Genomic DNA, 26852 nt, shown 5'->3' with positions numbered 1-26852 from the left:
AACTTAATGGTTATTCAAAAATAGATTTTCAGTTTCTCTCTTGAACAGAATTTCATAGCACATAGAAAATAATCATTTTTTTCCATTTCAGAGACTGCATCTGCTTCAAAGCACTTCTGTATATTTGAGGATTTTCTTTTTTTCCCTACTGTTTCTAACTCTTTCTCATTTCTAGAGTCTTAACATTTGGTACTTGCTATAGTTTCACTGGTATTCTAACTAATGTATTTTTTCATCAGTCAGTTCATGACATACAGCATGCAAAGAGGGTAGAAGGTTCCACTGGAGGTATTGAAGGGGTTGAGGAAAGCATAGATCTTTTGGGACTATTTTCTTAAGTTCTCATTTTGTACTGCAGCTCTCTACACGTCAGGCTGCTAGGGAGGCTGCTTGGTGAATATTTGCATACCCTTTTTTGTTTTTCTGGATAGTTTTAATTCATAGGTGATTTGCTTTTGAGGGCTGCCTTACCCTAGAATCCATCCTCTTTAGAGAGAGGGGGAAAGGTTAGGGAGGAGCTAGATTCATTTTTATTTAGCTGAGCTAGCATTCTTATGTCCTTTGCGGGTGTTCTTTTAGCAGCCAGGAGCGCGGTCTGTCAGCAGCTCAGGGATGCTGTGGGGAGAAGCTGGAGGCAATTTGCAGCAGGCGGCAGCAGAGAGTCGCCGTTCTCCTTTCCTATGAGCATCTCTGTTCTTGTCTATAGATACCATCTATAACACAAAAACTTTCTCTGGTGAGGAGAACATGGGACTCTGGGAGTAATCTCTAGGTGTAGGCTGTATCTGTCCGCTCAAGTAGAGAAGCTTGCAGAAAGTGGGAAAGTTATTATACTGAAAACATAATTATTGTTCTAATAGGGTCCCTAAATGGAGCCCTCCCCAGCATCCATGAGGAGCCAGTTGGACTCTTGTGTCCTAAAGAGGAAAACCAAGGCCATCTCTGTATGTCAATCCTGAAAGCCCTTTGTTTAGATTGTCTGTGTGCTTTCTCTCAACATTTTCAACCCATATGACATTTTTCCCAAACTGCATGGTGAAAGGTTTTCCCAACTCTTGAGGGATATATACTGCTAATCTGAGGAAGAATGAAAAAAAAAGTGGAAAGGACAATTGATTGCTTCCTGTGATTTCGAGATTTTTGTGGCTTTCTGGGTCACTGAAAGCACAGCTTCCCAACTCCCAGTGGCCAGAGGTCTCAGGTAGGCAGTGAGGAAGATGTGTCAAAAGCAGGAAGCAGCCATGCTGCACAGTGGCACAGTGTGATTTTACCGCTTTAGCTTGTGCCTGTGCTAGAAGTGCTTTGGAAGTTGAGTTATCTGATGTGAAGAACTTATAGCTTTGTGAGGCTTAGCCTTCTCTGTAACTGCCAGCGGATGTTGGCTTTAGCAAGGATTTTTGGCAGAATTGAAACTGCAGAAGCAATGAGGAACTGTAGAGGTCTCATGTGTGGAAACTACTCTAAAAACTGGATAGTGACACTACATGTATTCATCAGTCTTCCTTGTGCAGAGCCTGTACCAACTGTACATGTGAAATATAATTCAGATGTTGAGGTAACACATACCTTGAACCTGGAGGACCTGAGATATATCAAATCCTTGGCTAATTCTGACAATAATCGTGCCAAGTTCAAAATCAAAGGCATCACTGCAAAAGAAGAGAATATATTCTTTTGTATCATATATGTTGCTGAGGGAAAACTACCTTGAGCATCTGCTCAAGTGTTAGTACTCAGTGGGAGTTATTACTGCCATGTGCTGGGCTGTTCTGGATAAAATTGCAGGAGGTATTGTCCAAGATTAAGTATTGTTCAGTATCAACATTCTTTCTTCATTAAAGAAAAAAAGAAGTAAGAGTACTACCAGTGGGTATGGGAAAAGATAGGCTATTCCTTAAAATGGGCCTTTCATACAATGTTTTTTTGGAGCTAGGTTGCTAGTAGGTAATTTTTTCTCCTTGCTCTGAGGAAATAAAAAAGCTGGGGTGGGTTTTGCTGCAGCTTTGCAGGTGAATTTTGAACAAGAATCTGAGAAGACTGTTTCTAAATGACTGTTTCTGGCTAAATCCCAACCCACAGAGCTGCTGAGCCTTTGGCACACAAGAGATTTGAAGCAAGGCTCTTTGTCTGTCTCTTAGGCTTAAAAGAAGAATTCCATGATGTTCTCTTATTCCCTAAGTATGTGCATTAGGGTTGTTTTTCACTGAGCTCCTGCCTACAAAAAAAAAAAAAAAGGGAAAATATAGTTCTGCAAAAGCACTGCTGACAGCAATGCAGCTTCTTTATGTAACGTTGTCAAGCCACATAATCTCTGATTGTGCCAGATGTTTGCTAAGGAGATCTTGCTGGGTACGTGAAGCCATGGAGCTTTTTGTAATGAACAGAAACTTCTGTTTTAGAGCTAGCATTTGTGAACCCAGATCTCTAGGTATATTCTTACATTGTTTCTACTTGTCAAATTCTGTATGGAAATGCTGTATTAATCCAGAATAGAGGGAGTAAAATAGGGGTGATGCTGATCTGGTACTTACTGTATAACACCCACATAGTTTTCAACTTGTGTGACAGCAGCATTTCTCCAGTCCTTCTTAAATCCAATCACCAAGGTATTTGGTTTCATTCTACCCAATCCTGAGGCCTATCAATGTTAAAACACTTCATGAGAACATATACACACATGCTCTTACTGTAAATGAGAAGTAATGGTGAAAGATAACTGAAGTAATGTAGTGGAGAAGCTTGTGACTAGATTGCATTTCATGAATGTCCTTCATGCTCATACCCTTGTAAAAAGATTAGCTCTAAATCATTCCAACTATAAATGATTTTTAGATGTCAGAAATATAGTTTTGCTAAATTAGCATTCATTTGCATTTCTTTTGACATCTCTTATTAAAATGGTTCAATAACTTGGAATCAAGAGAGAGTTCAAGTGCTGTTTGCATGCTCATTCTAACATAATAGCATAAAGCTTTTATCAGATTTGGAATACCCAATAGATGGCCTGTCTTCTTTTTAAACACCTCAGATATACAGAGAAGGCATACCCTCTTAATAATATGTATCTTTTTTGCCTTGAGTTTAGAAACTGTTTCTATTGTATTTGTTATATTCTTTCCAAAGGATTATCTGTCCAAACTAGCTGGACATGCTTTATAGATAAAAGTACAGTTTATAAACATTAACAAATGGTTTGTCAAGATATTAGATTGTCCCCAGAACTGAGTCTGGATACTAAAACCTGAAAAAATAAGGGCTATCAGGTCTATATTCAGGTAATCTAACTCTTACAGAAATCTAAATACTCAATGTATGGGGAACTTTCAGGAGGAGACCCACAGATACACCAGCTTATAAAGTTACTACACTTGCCAATTTTTACTGTAAGCAAAAAGAAAATAGGTAGAAATGTAGAGTCTTGGAGATTGTTTTTATGAGTGCTGCTCCAAAACTAATCCTAATCCCTCCTATTTTAGTATGTTGGCCCACATGAGGCATATGCAGATGGTATGGCAGTAGAGGCTGAACCTTCCTGCTGATATTTCGTTACATGTTGTTTCTGTGCAACAGATGGCAGCAGAGGGGCAGTCTGGTAAAATGGTGCTTGACATGGAAATCATGCAGAAAAAATTGCACCCTTTGAGATTTGTTGACACTTGCTGAATGTTTGTGGAGACCAAACAGTGGAAGTGAGCACAGTGAGGTGGTGGGTGATATGTTTCAGCTGTGGTGCCAGTGACATGAAACACAAGCCGTGTTCTACTTGGCAGTGCCAACTGTCCCGCCATGAAATGAAGAACATCTCAATCAGCTCATCTGCATGAATCTGCTAATAGTGGTGAATATATTGAGAAATAGTATCTTGTAGCTGAGAATTTGCTCTCATAGTGTTACTGTGCTCTTTGTATCAGTTGTGATTGGAAACAAGTAGGAGGCATTACTTTCAGAATGACTGAAAATTAGAGTAGTACTGTTGCATTTGTATTGCTTTAAATGATTCACTGCTTGGCAAGCCAATACAGGTGTCCTTAGGATATCATAGTGATGATAAAGTTATCCTTTTGTCTGCTGGAAGGGAATAATTTGTGGCTTAAATAGTAACAGAAAGGAAAAGATCTGACTATGACAGCTCTTAGAAACGTTACAGGGATCTCCTACTGAGACAACACATAAACTGATGGTGAAATATCCATGTCAGGTTCTGATAGAATGAATTTTCTCTACATTTTGTGTCAGTACCTACATCTTTAAATTTTCAGATATATGAGAGAGAGAGAAAGAGGGAGATGGTAAATACAAAAACAGTGCCTCTGTGCTACTTTTGTTGAAAACATTTTAAGTTTAAAAATTCAAGTTAATTTAAATGAACTTTTGGAAGTGGTCTGCTGTATTCTTAAAATAGGACAAAAGCACTGCATGCTTGTTTAGATTGCCTTTGCTGTTAAAAAAAAAAAAAAAGAATGCTTATTACACTGAGTTTTCAGTGAACACAGTAACATTCTTAGATACTTAACCTGTTGTGTAATGCCAAGCATTACTTCAAATTGATTTGAAGTGTATCATGTGACAGCTGCACAGAGATTCATGTTGTCCTGTAGATACCTCTCTCTCTCTCTCTCTCTCTTTCTTTTTGTAAAAATCTTGTTTTGTTCATTTAGGAAACAATTAGCCAGCCTATTCTCATAATTCCATAGCCTAGAACTATATCTTATTGTGAAATAACCTGTGTTTTAAACACATGTACCCTTCTCTACTACATTTTCCATATATACATGGGACTTCTTAACAAGCAAACAGAAATGCTTTCCATAAAAGGTTGCTTTGATGTATCACTCTTGTGTGTGTTCTGTAAACAAAAAGCTTACTTGAAGGAGACTTTTGACTCCGTCTCTGAAGCTGTCAGCTGCCACTGCTGCATAAAAGGCTTTTCTTTTGTTCTTTGTAAGCCAGGCCTGCTTTTTTGCCATGCCACTGTTCATCTCCTTAACACACAGCTTGCGTGGTCCCTGCATGATACAGTAACATATTATTAAGAATGCTATGTATTATACATCATAGAGTGATTTTGAAGGTGTTACTTTGTCTGCTATGGGACTGAATGGAGAGAGTGAAAAAAAAAAAAAAAAACATGCCATATTTATTGTACCTATCTCTGAACTATTCATTACCATGTTCTCTGAAAATTTCTTGCTGCCCTTTGCAAAGAGGGAATGGGAGATGTTCCCTTTAGCACAGTATCTCAAAACGTTATGCGTTGCTGGCAGTGTGTTCACTTTAAGGCAAAATATGTTGGATGATACTTTTATGGCTAAATGGTCTTGCTATGTTTGTTATGATATATACTGTAGTTTTCAACATGGTGCCTGGGTTCCCAGTCATGGCTCTTTCTGGAGCTCTGCAAGCTTCTGTGGCAGTAAGATACCTCACGAGCTTGTACTATGCCAGCAAACTGCTTCTAAGTGCTTGGCATTCCCACTCTCAGAAATTTTATTATTTGCTTGCCATCAGAGTTTTGTGGTTTGTGAAGATTCACTGTGTCACAATATTGTGACAAACCAAATTAAATTTGCCTTATGATACTGGAGAAATAATAATAGTAAAAAATGCTTACGCTAGCAAAATAAATATAGGTTTTTTAATAGACTACGGTGAAATCTTCTATGTTCTATATAGAAAGTGCTAATTTTAGAGAAACGTCTAATAAATCAGGAAAGTTGCTGAAAATCAACTTTATGAAGCTGTTTAATTTCAGGATCTTATTGGGTTTGATTCTGTACTTAGTGGATGTAGGAGTAAGGCTACAAATAATTACGGTAGAAAAGGATTAGAGCCATTCACATTTTATAGATTTGTTCAATTTGGAAAGAGTCACATGTAACTCTTCTATACTCTCTTTCCTCAAAGTGACAGCATCAAATGAATTATTCTTATACTCATGTGGAAGAATACATTATCTTGTCTGGACTGGTTCTTTAGATTCTGCAGCATGTTTTGGTGCCATGAGCCTTTTCTTTTTTTTCCCTCAAAAGGTCGTTATAATATTTAAAATACATCTTCTACTATGAGCCCATCTATTTTAGTTCTGTCCTAATGAGAGTCTAGGTGATCATCTTTAAAATTCATAATTTCCTGTCTACTTATATCTAGAAATATACTTTGCTTCTAAGAAGATCTAAGAAAAGCACGTTTATCCTCAAAAATCAGCTTTGTTACAATTTTGGAGAAACCACTGCTTAGAGGTCTGAATTACATGCTAAATCCCAACACTGCATGTCAGTGACAAAGCTGGAAATAGAGCTTAGTTAATTTGACTCTTTTGCTATATTCCTGACAGAACTCTGCCTCCCTAATTTTATTTTATTTTTTAGCCTTACTGTATCAATTAAAAAAAAAATCTTTACTTGTAATGCTTTATTTTTTCAAACCTTTATCATTTTTTGGTTCATCTGCTATGAACTCTGAAATGCATCTCAATGAGGCATTTACCAGCAGGCTCTGTATCAGCTGATAGCTTTCTTGTCAAGGCTTATGACAAAATTCATTCTCAGTACGAATCTTTTTCACGGTCTGCACAGAAGCCCATCAGCACCACTGGGAACATTGTGTGCCAAGTGAGAGTGGAATGTGTAATGGGGATCTGCAACACCCACTGGTGCTGTATTTTCAGATCTATATGAGTTGGCCTTACCGTATATACTTCACAACAGATGCACAGACCATTGTTCTTTGTGAAAGTGTGTGTGATGTCGAGCAGAGCAGGCCTGATCATAGGAGCTCCTGTTAATGCTATGCACTGGGGTCTGTTAGGAGGGAAAAGGTTGTATTTAATTGGGAGATATACTTAGTCTGAATAAAGCATTCTATTTTTCACTGAAAATCTTACCTGAAGTTTTTCACGTGATCTTCCACTGTAGCTAATGCCAGCGCACTGTCTAAGGCCTTAATATAGCAAAGAGCCTGTGTAGAAGAGCCCCAGTTTACATCTGCGTATAATAAGGATAAATAATGCATGTTAAACCACGGGCTTTCCTCTGTTCTGTTACAAAGGTCAGGAGTCGTTTACCTCTGAGCCAAAGCAGGATATATTCTATTGTGCTTTGTAGATACAGATATATCATTCTTTGTGCTTCATGAGAATAGGTTTGGTTATGCAAACATGCAAATAAATAATCTCATTCTTTCAAAGGAAAGCATAAGCAATGTTTTTCCTCTGCTCAATAAATGTTTTCTTCTCTGTTTCATAGAGTTTGTACCCTTCTCCCATGTATAAAATGGACAGCCCCAAGTAATGCATTTGTATTTGTATGTAACTTCAGGAAGTTCAAATTAATCCATTAGGAAGCATCATCACCAGCTCCAATTAGTTCTGTTCTACTATATGGGTCAACAGTTGCTCTCCAGAACCAATTTTGGCATATATATCCTTTCTTCTCTATTGTACAGCCATTTGGTGGAAGGAGACAGATGGAAAACAACTTTTGAGGAATATTAGACTTTTCTGAACCACTCAGTTGTTGGTAGGTGAGTGCTGAACAGAAGTTACTATCCTTGGAGAGCTGGAAATTGATAGCTTTTGTACAGTGTCTTCAGTGAATTTAACCAGACCTTAAGCTGCTACTTTGCAGCAAGGATATTGCAATAAGCTAGAAGAAGGATAGCAATCTTCAGATGCCTTTCTGACATACTGCTTTTCACAGGTGCATTCCCCACAGCTGATGATCTTTACAGGAAGAAATCCACATGTCATCTCAATAGGTATGAGAGCAAGCAGAGAAAACAGAGAAAAGGAAAACTTAGGAACTTAGGCACAGACCAGGTGCTGCTATCCCAAGATGAGCAATGAAAGTACATCTTATGTTGGGAAACTCATCTTTTTTCTTTGAATTATTTATTCTATTGAACAAGTAAACCAGATGATTTGCATGAAATCTGAATGTGGGTTAATTTAGTCTAGGAAATGAAAAAAAAGGTGGTGGGCTCATACTGATGCTGTACTACATTAGTGCACAGATTCCTAAGCGCCACTCCCGTGATTAACTGAGCTATTAAGTAATCTTTTTCAACAGTAAAATGTTCCTATTTTTCTTAATGTAGTGAGAAATTATAGGAAGGCACTGGAAAAAGATCAGTTCACAAATAATGCATCTTGTATTGTTGTCGTATAATGGGCAGCAAGTTTCTCTTTTGAATGAGAGTCCCAGATAAGACAGCTAAGAGCACATCAAAATTCAAGTAAGCTTTTGTGGATGGATGAAGAGAAGTTACAAGTAGTAGTAAAGCAAAAGCCCAAATTAACTTTTATTAAAGATGTGGGAGTAAACTGATGCACTGGGATGTTTACACAAAGCCCTGAATCATCTTTGAAATGAGTGCTTAACAGTCAAAAGTTCACCAGGATATTGTCTTACTCTATATTATGTAAAGTGGGATTTAATATGGTGGTCCAGGCTTTCCTCTAAGGAATGGTGCTGAGGAAAAAGGAAGGTCTATTTTTGTAAGCAGAATTAATTCTGATAAAGTACAGTGAGGCTGCTTAACATACACAAAATAAGTCTTGTGGCCTTACCTGGTTTCTTATATGTTACATAAATATATAGAAAGAGTTCAATGACGTAAGTAATGAGAGCTGCCCACCAGTTGATGACAAACATAACACCACAGCACAATAGGGCTCCAAAAAGGGATATCCACATGTTATAATACCTGAATGCAGGTCTCCAACCTGTTTAAAGAGAATTGAGGGAATTGGAAGGGTAGAAGATAAATTGAGCAAATAGCAATCCACTGACTTTGCACATACAGACCCACATGCAGTTTATTTCAGGTTCTATCAGAACGGGTGGGAAAGATTCATGCATATTCTCAGGCAGTTAATCAACAGGTGCTTCCAGGTATTAACTGATGTAGATTTCTATCTGCACTGAGCACTAGAGCTTGCAAGCCTTTCGCTATAATATTTTCTCCTATGTCCAGCTTGGCTTTGAATGGCTGTTCTTTTTATACATTTTTGCCAAATTAAAGTTCACTGGTTCGGAACTGAAAATAGGTTTTCCTTTAACTCCAAGTAATAGGCTATTATGTCCTTTTGATGCATATGTATAGAACTTATTAATGGAAGCTAAATGCTTGCTGAGAGGAAAGTATATACTAATATTCCAAGTACACATGTATTTTAAACTTGGAAATTGTCTGGCCTTGATGCATAAAAATAAAATAATTTGCAGTTTTCTTTAAAGTGATATTATTCCTGCTGCTTTTCAGCTGCAGTATTGAATCCTTCCCCTGCTAGCAATTAAAATGAGACAAGCAGTGAGCCTCCGTGGTTTGCAGGTCTCTGCCAGGTGTTCTGCAGAGTAGACCCTTTTGGAGAGAGGAAAAAACACTGAAGATACAAGGAGAGGCTGAGCAACCCTGTCTTGGATCGTCTTTGTAATGAGGGAATGGGAAGGTCCTGCTGTGAAGAAATTTGCTGTCCTGCAGGCTTGCAATTATAATAATCTATCACTGTGAATTGGCAGAAATTAACTGGGGGAAATGAGAAAAGAAAAAAAATGGCTGCAGTTTTGTCAGAAAACGTTAAGTAGTGGCAGAGTTGAAACAGATGCACATACACAAAGTCTGAAAAGTAATTTTTACTCAGCTCTAAGGCCAAGTAGAGCAGATCTGCATTTGTACAACTGTGCAGGTAATTAGCAGAAGTGCTCATCTTTTCTGCCCTCTGAACAAATGGCACCATGCAGATCTGTAGGAAGGAAGTTGATGTAGGCATTTATGCTACGACTGCAGGTTTCTTCACACTGGAAATAAAAAATGTATTCCTTGCTTCTAGAATTGAATAACTGATTCATAGTAGCAGGAAATTGTCTTTCCTTTTTGCCCACAGTCATGCTGCTCAACTGATTGACTTTTGTCCTTAATAATGATGTTGAGGTGGATTATTCTGATGTGGTGATGCATGTGCCTGTAAGCCTGTATTTTCCCTTGCAGTGCAAATGTAGAGAGTGACTCTCAAGATATCCTTGTACAGGACCTCATTGTACTCTACCCTACTAGCCACTGCAGAGCTATCTTGATGTTGGTTTGGGGACCTGTTCTTGTTCTGTGTGTTTTCTTCCAGGTATCACTTCCATCACAATTACTGTTCTTACAAACTTTCTTCAAATGTCTCTAGTTTTGGCAGGAGGGCATAAAGACCCTACTTCACCTTGCTTACTTTATGTGGTCAGAGATACTATAGGTTTTTTTATCCATCTATGTTGACTGATAGTGAGGGGAAAAACACCCTAAGGAGGAGCTTTCTTGCTCCAGTGAGATCCACCAAAGCCTTTTTCATTTTACACAACTGCAGGGAACATAAGGGAAAGAGCCATTATTTTTGTCTTTTGGAGATAAATAAGATGTCATCATATTCAATGAGAGCAGTAAAACCTCAGATCACATAGCTTAGATGTTTTACAGGTACTGCAGCTTTCTCTGACGCTCAGTCAAGAACTTGCAGAGATGAGTTTGTGAAGCCCACACTTAAATCACCGGTGAATGCCGACTCACCTGGAGATTTTGCATATGAGGCATGAAAGCAGGAGAAATTAATCAAAGCGTATGAAGCCAGGAAGAAATTGGAGATGATGGGAGCAATGGTGTTCAGTTGAGCTGCAAGACACAATTCAGACATAGGTACTGGTTTCCTAAGTTGTGTATAGCTTTTTCCTGATAATACATTAAATCAGTATACTGCCTGGATTTGTTGTCCAGAGAGAGTTCCAGTGTTTTTCTGTGGAACTAATTTAAGGTCACCTTGATATACCTCATTTCATACCAATGTGTTGTTCATTTATATAATCTATATGCTATGCAAGGTTATACTTGACACTCTGATTCTACAGATTGCCTCTTAATGATGTGGAGCTGATGTAAGTTTCAGAACTTCAAATATGTAATTTAGAGGACAGATCCTAAAAAGGCTACTATTGATTTGTAGTTAGAAAGTATTGTTTTGCTTTATAAATGGCAGTCTGAATTCTCCAACTACACTTTTCATTTATTGACAGTGCCACACAATTTGAAACTGAAGTCCTGGAGAAACCAATTTTAAAATTTCAACACTTCCAAATGTACTGCTAATAGTAATAGAACACTCAATACAATAGCTGGGATTTTCTGATGCCAGTGCTAGTAATTTGAGCAGTGTTTTTGAGCTAACTACGGAGAAGGCTTGGCAGAGCAGCCTCTTAATTATGTCAAAATTATTTCACTTCTATATGCAGTATAAACTAGAAATATATTTTCAAAGTTTGCCATATTTGACATAGTTTGGGTGTGCTAACTTGGTTGGAATCTTTTCTAACTATAGCTAATCACTGTATTAAAATATCAGTTTATAGAATTTCAAAACATCAGATTGTTGCATTTATATAGCTGTATACAAACCAATCAAAATGAACGCCATAGCAATCACAAAAGTGAGTACATATCCTCTGATTGGCTCGTTGTTTTTTCCGTATCCTTTGGCAAAGAAGTGGAGTCCTTTGTAGACATTGTCCTTGCAAAGAGCCTGGTGGACAAATCAGAACTTAATTCTGCTAAGCAGGGCATTCTTGCATCAGAAGAAATTTTCTGTGAGTGACAGCTTACTAGACTTTAGCTAAACAAAAATTTAATCTAACTTAGTAGTTCAAATACGTCTACTGCTATGGCATATAAACATTCAAATAGGGTGATAAGCCAATATCTTGCTAAATTATAGTATCAAAACAAAATCACAGATATTTAACACTTATTCAGTGCTTTAAAGAGACGTTAATTGAGTATCTAAACAGAGTTTAAGTTGATGGAAACTGAAGCAGAAATCAGATCTGTGCAAGTTATCTGTCTGTCCCATGCCCTCCGTTGCCATTCTGTGTGCGTTGCTGCTTCCAACAGCTTGTGGACAGCATGTCTCAGCACACCTGCCAACACAGGAATGAGAGCTTCTGCAGTTTCGTGGCATTCCTGAGGTACAGGCTGGCTCTCTGTCAGGAGATAGTGGTCCTGAAAATAGCCATGAAGTTAACAAAACAAATACATGTGCATCCCCCTCTTCTGCCACCAAGCTGAGCTCTGACCAAAGGCACTCTGCAATCCTAAATGCCCACGTCTGTAGGAAGGTGATAAGACCTGCCTATTTCTGTAGAAATGCATATGTCAGCGTTATTCGAATACCTATTGCATTTGGCACATAGAGTTCAGCTAAATTGTTCATTTTTGAAGTAAAATAGAGTATAAAGAAGTGGATACTTGGATTTCTACCTGAAAAACTTTGGGTGCGCTGACCAGAGATGCCAGAGCTGATGACAGAGTAGCAGAAAAGATGCCAGCTGTGATGAGAGGACCAAAGCCAGACACCATACTCATCACCTGTAGAAAAAAAAAAAAGAAGGGAAAAAAATACCCAGGCTTGCATTTGAATACATTTTTTGATCACACATCTGTTTAAGTAGTATGTTTCTGTGTGTGTCTCAGCTATTAGTAGTCCTAAATTCAACATACTACAAAGCTGCTGTGAGGTATGGGTATACTAGTATTCATTTTTTAGTGGAAAGCAACTGAGCCACAGCCAAATGTGAATGCAAACCTGCAGCTATGTGTAAGGGCACATGAGTACTCTCTGAGATTTTCTTACTTCCTTCACTAACTTATTTCCCTAAGCAACAGCCTCTGCTTGACAGGTAAACACTTGTAGCAAGAAGGGAAAGTGGAAACAGCAGGAAAGAACCCTGAAGTACTTGATATGGTCAAAGAGATTTGTGTTTGTTTGGGTTTCAATATTATTTAACGCAGCTAAAAAAGGGAGAGAATGTGCATCTGTGCTGGTACAATAGCAGTTCTGCAAACAGCTGTGGTGGGCACCATCAGGCCTCTCCTTCCTGGGGCCTTTCCTGGCCTTCACCACCATTAAACCAAAAGGATTGTTAAGTTCAGAAGCAGCAGAGAAGGAAGTAAAAAGATGAAGCAGATGGATGTGATTGCCTGATACTTTTGGTGTGTTAGAAGCACTCCAGGAAAGAGAACAGTTAATTCTAGAGATTTGTCAACTGAAAATATAGCTTTTCTGACATCAGTCTGGCAAGGATAAATGCAAGAAATGAAATTCTGTTCATGCTTTTGGTGAGGTTCTTTTTTGAAGGGTTCCCCTGAGTTTGAGCAGTTGAACTCCGGTGGAAATGAGGATGGAAGGAAAGCAGTCTGCAATACAGATAGCATATCCCTTTAAAGGTTTTTACCCAGCCCTGTCATTTAGCAGAAGCAGCTGGGAAAAAAAGCAAGTGACTTTCAAAGCTCCAAATGGCTAGTTGAAAAGCAAGTGCAGGTAGGCGGTGAGTTCCTCTGGTGGCTGTGAAGCAGAGGGGCTGCAAAGACATCTGGGAGCCATGGTCGTGGTCCTGCAGAACTGCTTTACTTTGATCCTTTGCTTAAGCTTTGTTTTGAAGAATAGAAATGGCACTCTGTCTGGCCTAGGAGAAAGATCTCGTTACTTTTCACTTGATTTTTCACTTGACTATTTCAGATACTTTTTTAGAAGAAGTCTGAACTTTGGCTTTTGTATTGTGGATTAAAACTTTAAGAGCAGCCACAGCACCCCTGAGGTGAAACCACATCCACGTGAAGAAAAGTGAGATGAACTGCTCATCTGGCAGGAGTTCCAGATGTCTCTGATAAGTCTAGGCTTCGAGTTTGAAGGTGTTGGAGGATATACTCCTGCATGGTACTTGTTGAAAGTGGAGGTTAGGATGTTACCAGAGTACTGGGAAGACTAGTGGGGTCAGATAGCTTCCATGAAGCTAACATGAAGTGCACAGACTTTTCACTTTACTCCTGTTTTTTGTTTTTTCTAGATAAAAGTGAATTTCCTATTGCTGTCACTTGTCAGTAAATAATATCTTCGCATGTTTGTACTAAAGCATTTGTGCATCACTTATGGTTGTATATGTTATTAAAACCTGAAAATTATTCATCAGCCCATAATCACATGGCTGACTTCTGCATCTGGAAAAATCATAGCCTAGGTTGCAGGCAGATGATCCATTGCAGCTCATCCCAGGTATGACTGTATCATTGATGTTCCCAGTAGCATCTCGTACAACACAGGAGGCTGTGGAAACAAGAATATACTATTACTTCTATGTGAATTCAAACAGGACAAATGCCACCTGGCTTCTGAAACAGAGACTTTTGTTTCTGCTGATTATTTCTCTTTATTCATTGTTCTTACATGTAATAAAATCAAAGCACTTACTTCTACATAATAAATCCATAGGACAAAAAACTGTGGAGGTTAATCACTCCTTTGCATACCAGGCTTTCAAATTTTCTTAACTGTATAAATTAAGTCACGAAACAGAGGTTCTTTGCTTACCTGCACATACTGCAACGCCGATGTAAGCAACTGTTGTTATCAGAATGGCCAGCATTGTTCCTTTGGGTATCGCACCCTGCGGATCCTTAAAAAAAAACAGTGATCCAAAAAACACTGAGTTCACATGCTGCATGCACTCTGTATACCAGTGAGTCCTACCACATGGTGATATGGAGAAGGTAGATTTTTGTCACTTAGAACTGTGCCATATCTCCTGTCCCTGTGCATGCATAGCCATGAAATGGTTGTTGGTGCAGTGCTCCTACCCTTGGCATAGTGTAGGATGTTCTGAAGGGGGGGGCTAACTCTGCATTTCTGAGCGCTCTGAACTCCCCCTACATTGCAGTGGGCTTTATTTTAATGTCTTAATGGTACATAGTTGCTGAACCAATCAAATTGCTTGATTCAGTGGGTCCACACGATGTTCATTTCCAGGCCATGAAACTATTCCATTCAACGTGATGCCTTTTTCTCTGGCAGCAGGACATAGTTGTACAGGCAGCCACTTTCGGACATGATTACAGCTCATGTTCTTATAACAGCTTGGCACTAAACCTTCTACGCCTTCATAAAGATCAGGTTTTTGGTGTAAGCAATTGCTTAAGCAAGTATAATGCAGTTCTGCATTAATGCAGTTTGTGAAGTTGCCTTGACACTTGTGTGGATGAGAAGACGAGACTGTTTTTGGTTCATCAGCATGATAGCTGTGTGTAAGTTACTTGGAGCAGAATACAGTACTTCTGTGATTAGCAGCTAGTAATTATTGGTACTTATGCCTTGAAAACAAACTGCTGCTTTTCACTATTCTGACTTTGAATTTAGAAGATTTAATAAGGTAGGAATATAATGTTTATAAACTAGTTCACAAGAATTTTGACTTCATTTGTGCAGTTGTGAGTCCAGTAATCTGCATTATAATTTAATGCGTGTTTGTTTATGCTAGGAAGCTCTGGTGAATTGTCTTCTTGAGTTTCTTCAGTGAGGTTTTTTTTAGTTGCAGATGCCTGGAATACGTTTTAAGCCGTAAATTGTTGTGGTGTTATAACAACTATGCTCATTGAATGAAAAAAATATATAATTTGGTGAGTTGTGTGAAATGGGGATGAATGACTTAACTACGTTTAACAACTAACATAATTTTAATTAGGTAAGGATTTATTGAACTGAAAAACAACTTCAAAGTCATTTCAACTCCATAAGACCTTTAGCCCTTTAAATCATAAATCAGCTTTAATTTGTACAGTTTTGGTGTGTCGTGGGTCACTGTTTTTGCCAAGTCTTATGTTGCAGTCTTAAACACCTTTACCTTAAAACTTAGGGTTTGAGCTTCTTACTGCTTTACAACTTTTAAATTATATTAGCAATGAAACATATTTAATATGTTGCTAGCATTTTAATATCTGCTCCCAAGCCCTCTGCAGTCCCTAGGAAGACAGACTCTTTCTGTGAGCAGGCTTTGAACTAGCTCACCACTTGAATGTGTAGTGTCTACAGAAGCCTGTACATAGCTGTTTAAAGAAATCTGGTTTGACAATTTTACATTTAAAATAATTCTTAGCTTGTCCTTTAGATTTCTGGAGAGGGTGGTTAATTTAATTAGACCTGTCTAATGCATCTAAATATGCTCGGTGGGGAATCTACAGCCTGGAGGAGCTGGTCATAGACCTCTACGTACTGCCAGATTGGAACAACTGCAGGGAGCCAGCAGGAGAGTTGGTTCCTTTGGTCTGTTCAAACTCTTTCAAACAGCTTGTGAAAGAAGTGCTGCTACTTTGGGAGTTTACCATAGATAGAGAGCACCATATACGGCAAAATAATTATTTTTGTTTGTTAAAAAGATGGAGACTGTGAGGCTGATTCAGTCTCAGTGGGCAGAAGTACAATGATTTGCTTTGTTTTCTTTTTAATTAAAAATGGAATCTCATAAACATCATTATTAGTGGCTCCAATTCCACCTATTTCTCTCTGTGCTTGGCTTCAAAAGCAGTCCTCTGAAAACTAAGGAGATGAGGCATGCAATCAGTGTAAGAAGGAAAACAAATCTGTCTGTCAGGGATGATAGGATCCTGATGAACTTGTGACTGCTAGGCCAATACAGATTTAAGAGATGATTGGTTGAATCCTTAAGGTATCAGGGACAATAGGTCTATATGATAAAGCTATCGCTGGATATGCTGGAGGAAGCCAGGTTTGACTTGTGTCCTTTTGGTGACTTTTTAGTATTTTGGTTTACTTTCTTCCTTTTTTTTTTTTTTTTTTTTGGGGGGGGGGGGGTGTTTGTTTATTTTATTTTATTTTATTTTATTTTAAACACTAGATTCCAAAACATGAGTCATGGATACCCACCCTGGTGCATTTCTAGTTTATTGTAATGCTACGAAGAATTGCATTGCTGTATATTTACTAGAGATGTTTTACAAAATGCTTTGCTGAGCTTTGAATTTGTTCATTTTTGTATTTGGCTGTAAACACTTTGCAATATACTCACTGTGCACAGTCATGAAAACTAGAGAGCACTCAAAGTTATAATTAATATCTTGTCTCTGTCTTACCAGTTTGTTTAGATACTGAAGTACCATCTTATACAACTGCTGTATTGCAAGAGGAGAGTGAGAGCTTGACAGAACAGCCACAGCAAGACTTTTAGATGCCCTTGGACCTCCTTTCCCTTTCTCCTCAGACTCCTTTCTTCTGTCGCAGCTGCAACTTTGCATCTTTTCCTTTGAGCAGCCATAGTGAAAAGGGATTGGGACATATTTGCTTTCAATAAATGCTCTGTTTATTCTGCTATGACCCTGAATAGAAAAAGCTGGTCTCCTCTGATTCTTGTGAGTACAAACACAAGCTTTACAGATGTGTTTTTTGGGATGATGTTATAGATTTTGCAAAAATGCACCAGGGATACACACAATTTCTCTGTGTAATGTTCTGCAAATGGCCCATTAATGCTACATTACTGCAGCTTATGGAAATATGCTTTTAAATTATATAGAAACTCACAACTGAATGCAATAATTTGTGTAAAAACTCATAATCTATTAGGAAAAAAAAGATGAACTGGTATTTTTAAATAACATAGCAGATATTTAAAAGAGAGTTTTGCTTCCCAAAATTGGGTATGATTTAAAACTGAATACAGTGCTGATTCATAATTAGTTTTCTTGTTCTTTTTTCAGCCCACAGCTAGTATTATGAAATTAATGAAATACATACTTTCAGATCTCCTGAGATGTTGGCTCCCGCGAGAATGCCAGTGGCAGCTGGGAAAAAGATGGCAAACACTGAGAAAAATCCTTCTCCACTTCTGAAATCTGGTCCAAAGTTTTCTGCAAATATTGATGCTGCAAATACAGGTGAAAATGAAAGAAGCTGATGGGATTTGATTCCAAAGTTACTTAATGAAGGGGATGAATTATCTAGTCTTTCACGTCTGTACACTTGGGTTTGAATCTGTCTCATATCATAGCAAAGCGAATTTGATTTCCTCAGTCTGATCCCCAGTACGATGTGCTTGTCTGCATCTCAGAGCTACAGCTCCACATTGAAGTGACAGCAGTGTCACTACAGCACTTGCACTTAGCTCTGTGTAAAGGTTTGTGCTTTGCTGATATATATGCGACTCAAACTGCAGCTAACTTTGCTGTCAGCTTCAGCAGCGGAGAGACAGACTCAAAATTGAAGGTGAAATAAATTCCGTTGGTTTGCAAGCCTATTTAAACTTGGGCTAAAGATCCTGATCTTGTGACCTTTTTCAGTAGAATCCTCAACTCAGTATGCAGCCACAAAGAGTGAAGTTACTGTTCTATGATAGACAAGCAATACTTGCCTTGGTAATTAAAAAAGCCTTTTGCCTTCTTTTCGTTGTTGGTAGGAATAACTGTCCCAATAAAGAAGTTTGCAATGGCAATAAGGAGAACAATTAGAAGAATAACTTGGGCCTGTTAATAGAAACAAAGATTTCCCCAATGATTTTAATTTACATTGACAATGGAGATGGCTAAATATAAGTGATTGTGATGTTTGTGTTCCCTATGACAGATTACAAATTTTTACAGACCTTGAAAACACTAGGAATTGAGACAGCTGAAGAAAACAAACTGCTATCAGCTAATTACAACAGCAGATAGTTTTTACTAACAGTGTTTATAAAGGAGTTATAATTTAATTTTACATTTTTTTGTTAAAGGAAAAAGGAAAATGAAAAAGTTAATGCATAAATATCATGTATGAGACATTTTTATACTGTTATTTAAAATGTTTAGTTGCAGTGAGTGGTCACTTGAAGTGTTATAATATGTAATTGGTTTTCTGATCTCTTTTATAAGCAGTTCTAAGCTTTTGTCACAGCAGAATATGAAAAGAGGAGTCCTATTCTAGAACTGATTCCTACATTCTGAGGTATTTCCATTTGTATTTCCATTTTTAATTTTTTTAATTTAAGATAAAGGAATAGCAGAAATCATCAGAGATTATGGAATGGACAGAAAATGGAGCTTTCCTGCTAGGCAGAGCTTTGGAGGGTACAATGACAAAAACATTGTTTTAACTGCTACTTATTCTGTCAAGCTGCTTCAAAAATAAGGACAAAAAGGGCACTTACTCAAGGCTTTAAATGATGCTATGGATTATGAAAATCAGTATAAACAAGCATCTGTGGAACATAAACTTCCTTTTTCCCTCTTAAATGAATGTTCAAGGAAGAGCATAGAGTAGTAGTGTTTTCACTGAATGTAATGATTAAGCTGCTTTGCTTTTAGAAAGGTTGGGCGTCCCACCTGTTGTACAGCATTCCTCACGCGTTAACCCTGCACATATTCTAATATATTCTTTGCTTGTATTTAGTTTTAAAGCTTTACCTTTGCTTCCCATTCCATGCCAGCAACAGAGATGCCAAGAAGACATACAACAGTTATGGTACCTATTATTCTGATATCATTGGATTCATCTACCATTATTGAATCACTCTCCTGAAAAGAGTAAGAAATACTATTAAAACCAGCCTTTCTCAATCAAACTGGTGGGGTTAGGTAACAAGGTGAAATAAAAGGAAATGAGTTGTCATAGTTTAATTAGTTTCAACGCTTCGTGAGACTAAGTATTCATATTTCATGCTCCAGCTTGCACTTAGCTGGGGTTATTTGGCTATCTAGTTGGATGGATATCTATCTCCTTTCCTGATTTTTGAGGCTCTTGTTGCAAAATCATTAGCATATTCATAAGACAGAAATAATGGAGAAGCACTCTGTCACAGTTAAACAGTCCAGCATCTTTCCTGTTAAAGACATTGCTTAAAGTACAGCTAAAAAGTATCAGAATTTAAATATATACTAAAAAAAAAAAAAGCCCCAACTTAACAATATACACGAAACATCTATATTTACCTTAAGAAGCTCTACGACTGTTTCAGCAAATCCAACTACATACATAGCAACTGCCACAGCGTTTGCAAAAGCAAAGATAAGTCCTATAGATCCACCAAACTCTGGACCTAGACTTCTTGAGATAAGATAATATGCGCCACCTGCAGGCAGAAATTATGCTCAGTGTTTGCTTCTTTTTCTCACATAATACCACAGGAATCTCTACTTTAAACCTAACAAACATAATAAAGATTAATAGAGGACACTCAATAACAAGGTATGTGCTTTGTACTGGCTCCACCTTCAGACTATTCTGAATGCCCTTCCACTGCAGTAATCCTTCAGAACACGCTAGCTTGCAAAACTAGATCTTCAAACAATTTTTCATGATACATAATATATGTAAGTTGCTCTGAAAGTAATGCCACTTATTTATTTCCATTTATTTATTTCCATGGAGACTACAACAAATACAAAGAGTGCAATAACACTGTTTGATATAGCAAATTCTCGGCTACAGAACACTATTTTTGGACATAGTCATCACCATTAGGTGTGCATTTTCACCAGTGATGAACAAGAGTGCATGCTGTGCTTATAAAAATTGCACCAGTGCAGGTGACCTACTGTTTCACAGGTGCTATGATGACATCATTGCTGAAATCTACAGCCCACCACTTCACTGTGCTCACTTCCAGTGTTTAGGCTCAATAAGTGTTCATTAAGCACTGACGAATTTCAATGGGTGCAATTTTTTCCATGTGGAGGAATTCAATTCCACACCTTTCCTTCATATACACTTCCATGTCAGGCACCATTTTGTCAGACTGCCCCTCTTCTGCCATTTGTTGCACAGCAGAAACATGTAATGGAATATTGGTCAGAAGGTTTATCCTCTACTGTCATACCACCAACATCTGCCTCTGACACTGTAGGCCAATATATTAAAATACAATGCATTACTTTTGGAGGAGCCCTCTGCAGAGTAGAGGAAACTTCACCTCAGGATAATTTCTACCTTACTTAGATCCATCCCAATTTAGCATGTATAATCTTATGCTATGATACATTTTTAAAGCTCCCACAGAGGAATGCAGTGAGTCATTAATCCTTTTTTGTGTGTCACCATAAATGGAGCATATTACTTTGCCAGTTAATTATTTCATCCCCTCTCACTTAATATTTTTTTGCCAATAAATGTTTAAGACTATAAATGTTTTAAATTACTGTTGTTCCACTGTGAGAGATCATCCCAAATATATTTATTCATTCTTATTTTGCTTATAACATACTTATCTTAATTCCCACTTTTTTTCTAATTCAAATCTGTAGAATTCTGTATTTTTCATGAAATGATTTTCACTTACCTCCTCTTACTACTCCATTAGTGCAAATGGCAGACATGGAGATACCTGTTAAAGTTGTTACTACTACGCTCAGAGCAATAACTATGATTCCAAGACCTGAAAGATTCGAAAAAGAGAGTATATTCAAGTATATTCAAATACCTGTTCTGCTTAAATGATGTAGTAGGAACTTGCTGTTTTCCACAGAGGTTAGCATGGACTGGTTATAACTTTAAGGCTCTGAAATGTACTGAAATGTTTTTTGATAAAATATCTGATGTGTGCTCTACTTTTCCAGAGTAAATACTTGCTCATCTTCTAAGGAAGTAGCTGAAATGTAAGGAGTATTATAAAGAATTATACTGGAAGGAATTAAATTGAAGATATCCATCGATCTGCATCGGACTTAAAAATAAGAGGAAGAGTGCCTCTTGCTTGTTTTGTCCAAGGATGTCCAACCTGAAAGGCTCTGAATAAGAAAGACCTGCTGAAAGGTAAGAATGAAAAAATTGCAAATCTAGATGCCACTCCTCACTCTGCATTTGGCAGGAACATCTGAAATGTACTTCAGAGACTGAACTGAAATGTGGAATTTATGAAAAGTGACAACTCAAACATGCAGTTAATTGTGATTAGAGTTGTCTAGAATTGTTACCTCTGAGTCCTGTAGATCCATCGTTTGGTTTATCATCCCTCTGGTTTACATCATATGAAAAATAATACATACAGATCTTTTGGAGCTTGAAAGCATTAGTAACCCTAAAGATTTTACCTCCACGGACAAACCCATTAGTTGCTATTGCAGAAGTTGACAACCCAGTAATTGAGGTTACCATCGTGGCGAGGAGAATTATGATTACTCCAAGACCTGTCAGTAATAAGAAGATAAAATTGTTTACTCATGTTCCATGATTCCTACAAATCATTCTCTATTTAAATGGAATTTTCAGGCCAGAATCAGAGCAATAAATGGAAAGTTGGTTTGTTGACCATTTGGAATGTACAGAACGCTTACAAGGAGCCCATGTGCTGGCAGAAAATTATTCCTATCAGTCTCTGAGCAGTTTCTGATAGGAGTGCCCTAGCCAGAACCCCTTTATGATTTTATATTTTTCTTCAATAGCCAAGTGAAATGAGCAAGCAAGTATTCCTTGGTCTGAAAGCTTCTATGTACCTTTAATATACATCCTGGCTCTTCAGGAGAAGAGATTAACCAGATTTCTTGTAAGAATGTTTCTGTCTTTCATCAGTTAGTTAAATATTGAATTGGAGACAGACTGACTGTATAGTTTCAGAATGAGCCAGGACAAGGAATCTATCAGGTAGAGAAGCAAGACCTGAGTGTGATCCTTCAACATCCTTATTTGCTAGGCTGTCAAGTGCTGTGCTAACCCACTCTCCCATCTCCTTCTTTCCCTGCAAAAAGCAATTTTACTGTAACACAAGATCAAGATTCAAATGTGGAAATGTTGCTTTCAAGATGTCATTCATTTTAACAAGTAGCCTGTAATGGATAATCTTCAATAATTTAGCATCCTTTTTTAGCTGACATCAGAAAATTATATAATTAAATGGAAACAGTTAAATATCTGAAGATCAATATTACTGACAAGTGAACTTGATTTCAGTAAGACTTTGAAATTTCAGTATGTTTCCAATCTTCAGCCATATGGTCAAATATATGTTAACTTTGTGAAACTGTGCTAGGTGTCTAGTTTGCTTTAGATTCCTAGAAACATCAGTTGGAATTGACTTCTGAAGGTGTAGAGTTCAGCCTCTCAGCCAAAGCTGAACTATCACCAACACTGGATTAACTCAGTGATAGCTTTGGATTGTTGGATCCCCAAAACCTCCACTGATAAAGATGCCCCAGCCTCTTTGGAGTTACATGTTAGAGTGCTAGACGACCCACCCATGGAGAAAATATGTCTTTATGTCCTGTCTGCACCTCCTGAACTACAATTATAGCCTTTGCTTTTGCTGTGCTTTCTGGAAATATGGAGAAAAGTTTGGCTCTATATTTGAAGAGTACTTTCTTCTTTCAAGTCTGATGAAGAAATAAGATACTTTCTCTCAAATTTATAGCTTATATTCTCTTTTCTAGCTACGAGAGAAGAAAAAAATTAAAACAATTATCATTTGGAGAAAAACACTGAATCAGTTCTTAGTTTTATTTGAACTTACCAACACTTATGCAGTAGCTCTCTTGTTTCTGTAAAGTACAGAGCTTTTCAGTGTAGAACTGAATATATTGCCTATAGCAGTATTTATTGACCAGGGCTTCTCCAAATTGAAACTTGGATCTTTCAACTAACTTTCAGCTAGAACTACAAATATCCTGATTCATCTGCTGTATTTCTACTTCCTGGTTTCTAGATCAGATTACTAACTTCTATTCATACTGTATGGTTATAGACATCCAGCTTGTGAATGAATGTTTTTTGCTGCTTAAATTACAGACTTGTTATCACAATCCTTTGAAAACAACGTAACACAGGGATATAAATGTCTTATAGCGCAACGTAGAATATATAAAGTGATTTGAGCCTCTAATAAATCACTTTTACCCTATTGATTTCTGAACCATTTTATAACAAGTCATACACTTATTTTGTATGAGGTCCACATTAATAAAAAATAATAATCCAAATGGGCATTTCTTTTGGTCAGCTACCACCGCATGTTGCATAGAAGGATCTTGTTGAACTGTGTACATTTTGTGCACAAAAAGTGGCTGAATATGACTATTGCAGAAGTTGACAACCCATTAAATCACTAAAACAACCACTAAACAATCACTAAATCACATTAAAACAACTATTAAATCCTAAATGGAACATCGGAGACATTATTCTTAAAGTTGTGCCAAAATTGTTTGTCAAGTACACATTTGTCCTGAAACTATTTTACTGGAATTTTGTATTAGATTTCACAGGTCATGTTGTAAATGTATATGTTAATTAGGGGCAGATATTTTGCTAATCTGATGAGTAATATCTGCTTGGGAAGACCTTAATATTAAAAAAAAAAAATAATAAAATTACATTTAAGAAGAAAAATGCATAAAATAATTCAAGTGACACAACCAAAACATTATTTTAAATAATCTAGTGTAACACAATTGTAATATTTGGGGCCACATTTTCAGTTAGCATAAACTTGGTGTCTTGGTGTCTTTGGTTAACCATTCTATGTTTAGGTACAAATACAGACTGGAGAGTATCCAGATGTTACATGAAAATACCAGACTGGTTGTGGACCTTATTCTTATCAGAATCAGCCTGTGCCTTTTGTCCTACTTGACAATAAACCCAAGGCTCTGTTTTTTTCCTTCTTAGAGCTTTTTCCCCAAGACAGCCTATTAGGATATGGAAATTCTATCACTGCTCTCTTTAAGTCTTGGCTACAGATTTAAACTCATTGTTTACAAGACATTCAGAAAACATACTGAGAGGTTATCCAAATAGAATTTCATGTTTCATTTTCAGAAGTAGTAGAAGTAACATCCTTAAATAAGACATGCAATTTTAAAAAAGCAATAGCAGGGCAATAAACCATAGAGAAAGAGGGTCTGCTTATCAATGAATTAAAATGGTAAAATTAAACATGAGAGCAGAAATCTGCTACTGATATTGGTACAAATTAATGCTAAAATCTGATTAAAGTTTAGATTGAAACCAAGGTGTATGGCTGCTAAGTAAGTTGTTCTAAAATGAATTACTCTTGCCTGTGGCTATTCTCACACCTCAAAACAAAGTAATACTTCTTGATGATCTCAATAAGTTACTAAACTGCCCTTAAAAACTAATTTTGCATGAAACCCCTGAGCAAAGTCTTGGCAATATTAAGATGCAGAGTTTTCATGGCAAGGCATATACTTATGAGTGCCCTGGGCTGCATGCTCTCATTTGGTATGCATCATAAAGTCAGCAAGCACCCCTTTGTCAGGCACAGTGCTGGAGCCATGCATGGAGCACTGCAAAAGTAGGTAAAGTTCTTCCGTTTAGTTCTGGAGCTTTTATGGTGTTGGCTTTTTTTCCTACTTGTGCCTAGAGGTTTGTTGCTGGATTTTATTTATTTTTTTTTCCTTAATGAGTATTTCACTTGTATCTGTTTTTTTAAAGCTCAGTCTTCCTCAAACAAAACTTTTGTAAAGTTAATGTGTTTTGCTGGAAGTTACACCTCAGTCAGGCAAAATTCTGGAGATGTTTTCGTTCACTGTTTCATTTCAACCAATAACAAATCAATCAGTGATGATTGCATTCTGTCTTTTGCTTTGAGCAGAGTTTTGTCCAAGATGTGGTGAGTTGAGGCCCAGAGGCCAGACTTTGGACTCCAGCTCATGTCTACTCAGTATTTCCATTCTGTGAGAATACAAACTGAAATACTTGCCATTGGTCCTTTGGATGGGTGCTTTTTATGATGTCTAGATGTTAATCAAAAATTAGGGCTCCATTTTAATTTTAAGCATGTAACACACTGACACTGCTGTCATGGTTCTGTTTATGTTTCCTCACAACAGCAGCTATCAAAAGGAAGTTGTGCCACACAAGAGTTAATGATACTTTCCTGGGCTGCTTCTAGTTGCGGGAGGTTCTTGCTATGTTTTGAGCCCTTTTGCATTGATTGCTCAACATATTGAATGGAGCCCCTGAGGCCCAGTCTCCCAGGGGTACAATGTGGGAAGTGGGTTAATTAAAATACAGTAAAGAAGCAAAGATACAGCAGGCTATGAGGTGTACTTTGTTAACAAAAGTGGTAACAAAGTTTTAATAAGTGTAGTATCTAGTGCTCTGCTATAGTTAAAAATAAAATCCTGATGAGATGAGACCTCCTTCCAATTCTGTTTTTGTCTTTGCAGAGAAGTGTGAAGAAGTGTTGTTTTTAATATGCAGATGACAAGGTTTGGGATTCACAGATAAGCAAAGTGTGAACTCTTACAGGTTAATTCTGTACACACGTATTAGAAATTGGCTTGAGTCCCAAAGTTTACATCTGTTACAGGATCTAAATACAAATTTCACCAAAGCTCAGAAATATTCAAATGTGATGATCATATGCATAGTTAACAGATCTATGCCTCTAAGCAGTAATTTGGCTGGTAGTCTGGAAAATTCCAATAGTTTGGAGGATTAACATATTTTACCCTGGCAAGCATTTGAAAACATTATTTATTTCAACATGCAAATACACATCTCAGATTATATATTAATCACAGTCGTGTATAGTTTATCCTCTTTATCCCTTTCACTGTTGAAAATGGTATTAAATAAGATACATACCAATTCCTGCTTGACCTACAATCCAGGAAAGTCGAATAAAAAGCATCACACCCCAGATATTGAGCATGCATCTTACCTAGGTTTTAAATAAATAATATTGCATTAGCATAACACTGAAAGTAGTGTTATTCGGAAACATGATTGTATGCAGTGAAGGCTCTTGGAGACCACCCCAAACATCCTTCAATTATACCTCCCTCTCTTCTTAAAAGAGCTTGATATCATAGGACTAATCTTACATTTTATTTTATGTTTTGAAAATGCAGAAAAGTTTCTCACCAGCACACCCTTCACCCATCCAAACTTGACAAATCCTGTTTTCTTTTCTTCTTCCTTGCTGGCTGCTGCCTCATCTCCAGCAGTGCTTTCTCCATTAGCCACCCTCTCCACTGAGCCAGTGCTCACAGCTATGTTCTGAAGGATCACAGAGAAAACAAACACATTTTTGTGTTAAAAAGACGTGGAATAAGGG

At 37.4% G+C, this 26852-nt stretch overlaps 1 protein-coding gene and 1 long non-coding RNA gene across 5 annotated transcripts in view; one reads left to right on the top strand and one right to left on the bottom strand.

Moving 5' to 3' along the window:
* LOC104912828 (uncharacterized) overlaps positions 1 to 26852 on the top strand; it is a 51647-nt gene that overhangs the window by 10557 nt on the left and 14238 nt on the right. For all 3 annotated transcript variants that reach the window (XR_004161047.2, XR_014885751.1, XR_014885750.1), the window contains 5 exons: positions 16948 to 17220; positions 17612 to 17745; positions 18721 to 18790; positions 19272 to 19368; positions 21397 to 21592. This is a non-coding gene — a long non-coding RNA (uncharacterized LOC104912828). The remainder of the gene's footprint in view (positions 1 to 16947; positions 17221 to 17611; positions 17746 to 18720; positions 18791 to 19271; positions 19369 to 21396; positions 21593 to 26852) is intronic.
* SLC12A1 (solute carrier family 12 member 1) overlaps positions 1 to 26852 on the bottom strand; it is a 43277-nt gene that overhangs the window by 10654 nt on the left and 5771 nt on the right. The window contains exons 2-20 of one of the 2 annotated variants that reach the window (XM_085233542.1): positions 26660 to 26794; positions 26381 to 26456; positions 21871 to 21966; positions 21120 to 21215; positions 19774 to 19913; positions 19249 to 19359; positions 18219 to 18330; positions 17606 to 17733; positions 14393 to 14477; positions 13977 to 14128; positions 12286 to 12393; positions 11428 to 11551; positions 10549 to 10650; positions 8567 to 8722; positions 6884 to 6983; positions 6689 to 6800; positions 4866 to 5006; positions 2532 to 2638; positions 1567 to 1649 (exon numbers count right to left, since the gene is read on the bottom strand). In XM_085233542.1, coding sequence (XP_085089668.1) covers positions 1567 to 1649; positions 2532 to 2638; positions 4866 to 5006; positions 6689 to 6800; positions 6884 to 6983; positions 8567 to 8722; positions 10549 to 10650; positions 11428 to 11551; positions 12286 to 12393; positions 13977 to 14128; positions 14393 to 14477; positions 17606 to 17733; positions 18219 to 18330; positions 19249 to 19359; positions 19774 to 19913; positions 21120 to 21215; positions 21871 to 21966; positions 26381 to 26456; positions 26660 to 26794 — 2164 coding nt within the window. The remainder of the gene's footprint in view (positions 1 to 1566; positions 1650 to 2531; positions 2639 to 4865; positions 5007 to 6688; positions 6801 to 6883; positions 6984 to 8566; positions 8723 to 10548; positions 10651 to 11427; positions 11552 to 12285; positions 12394 to 13976; positions 14129 to 14392; positions 14478 to 17605; positions 17734 to 18218; positions 18331 to 19248; positions 19360 to 19773; positions 19914 to 21119; positions 21216 to 21870; positions 21967 to 26380; positions 26457 to 26659; positions 26795 to 26852) is intronic. The other variant, XM_085233543.1, reaches the window with a different exon arrangement.

This window comes from Meleagris gallopavo, chromosome 12, assembly GCF_905368555.1.
Source record: "Meleagris gallopavo chromosome 12, MGAL_WU_HG_1.1, whole genome shotgun sequence".
Taxonomy (NCBI): domain Eukaryota; kingdom Metazoa; phylum Chordata; class Aves; order Galliformes; family Phasianidae; genus Meleagris; species Meleagris gallopavo.
This window is presented reverse-complemented; position numbering and strand designations above follow the sequence as displayed.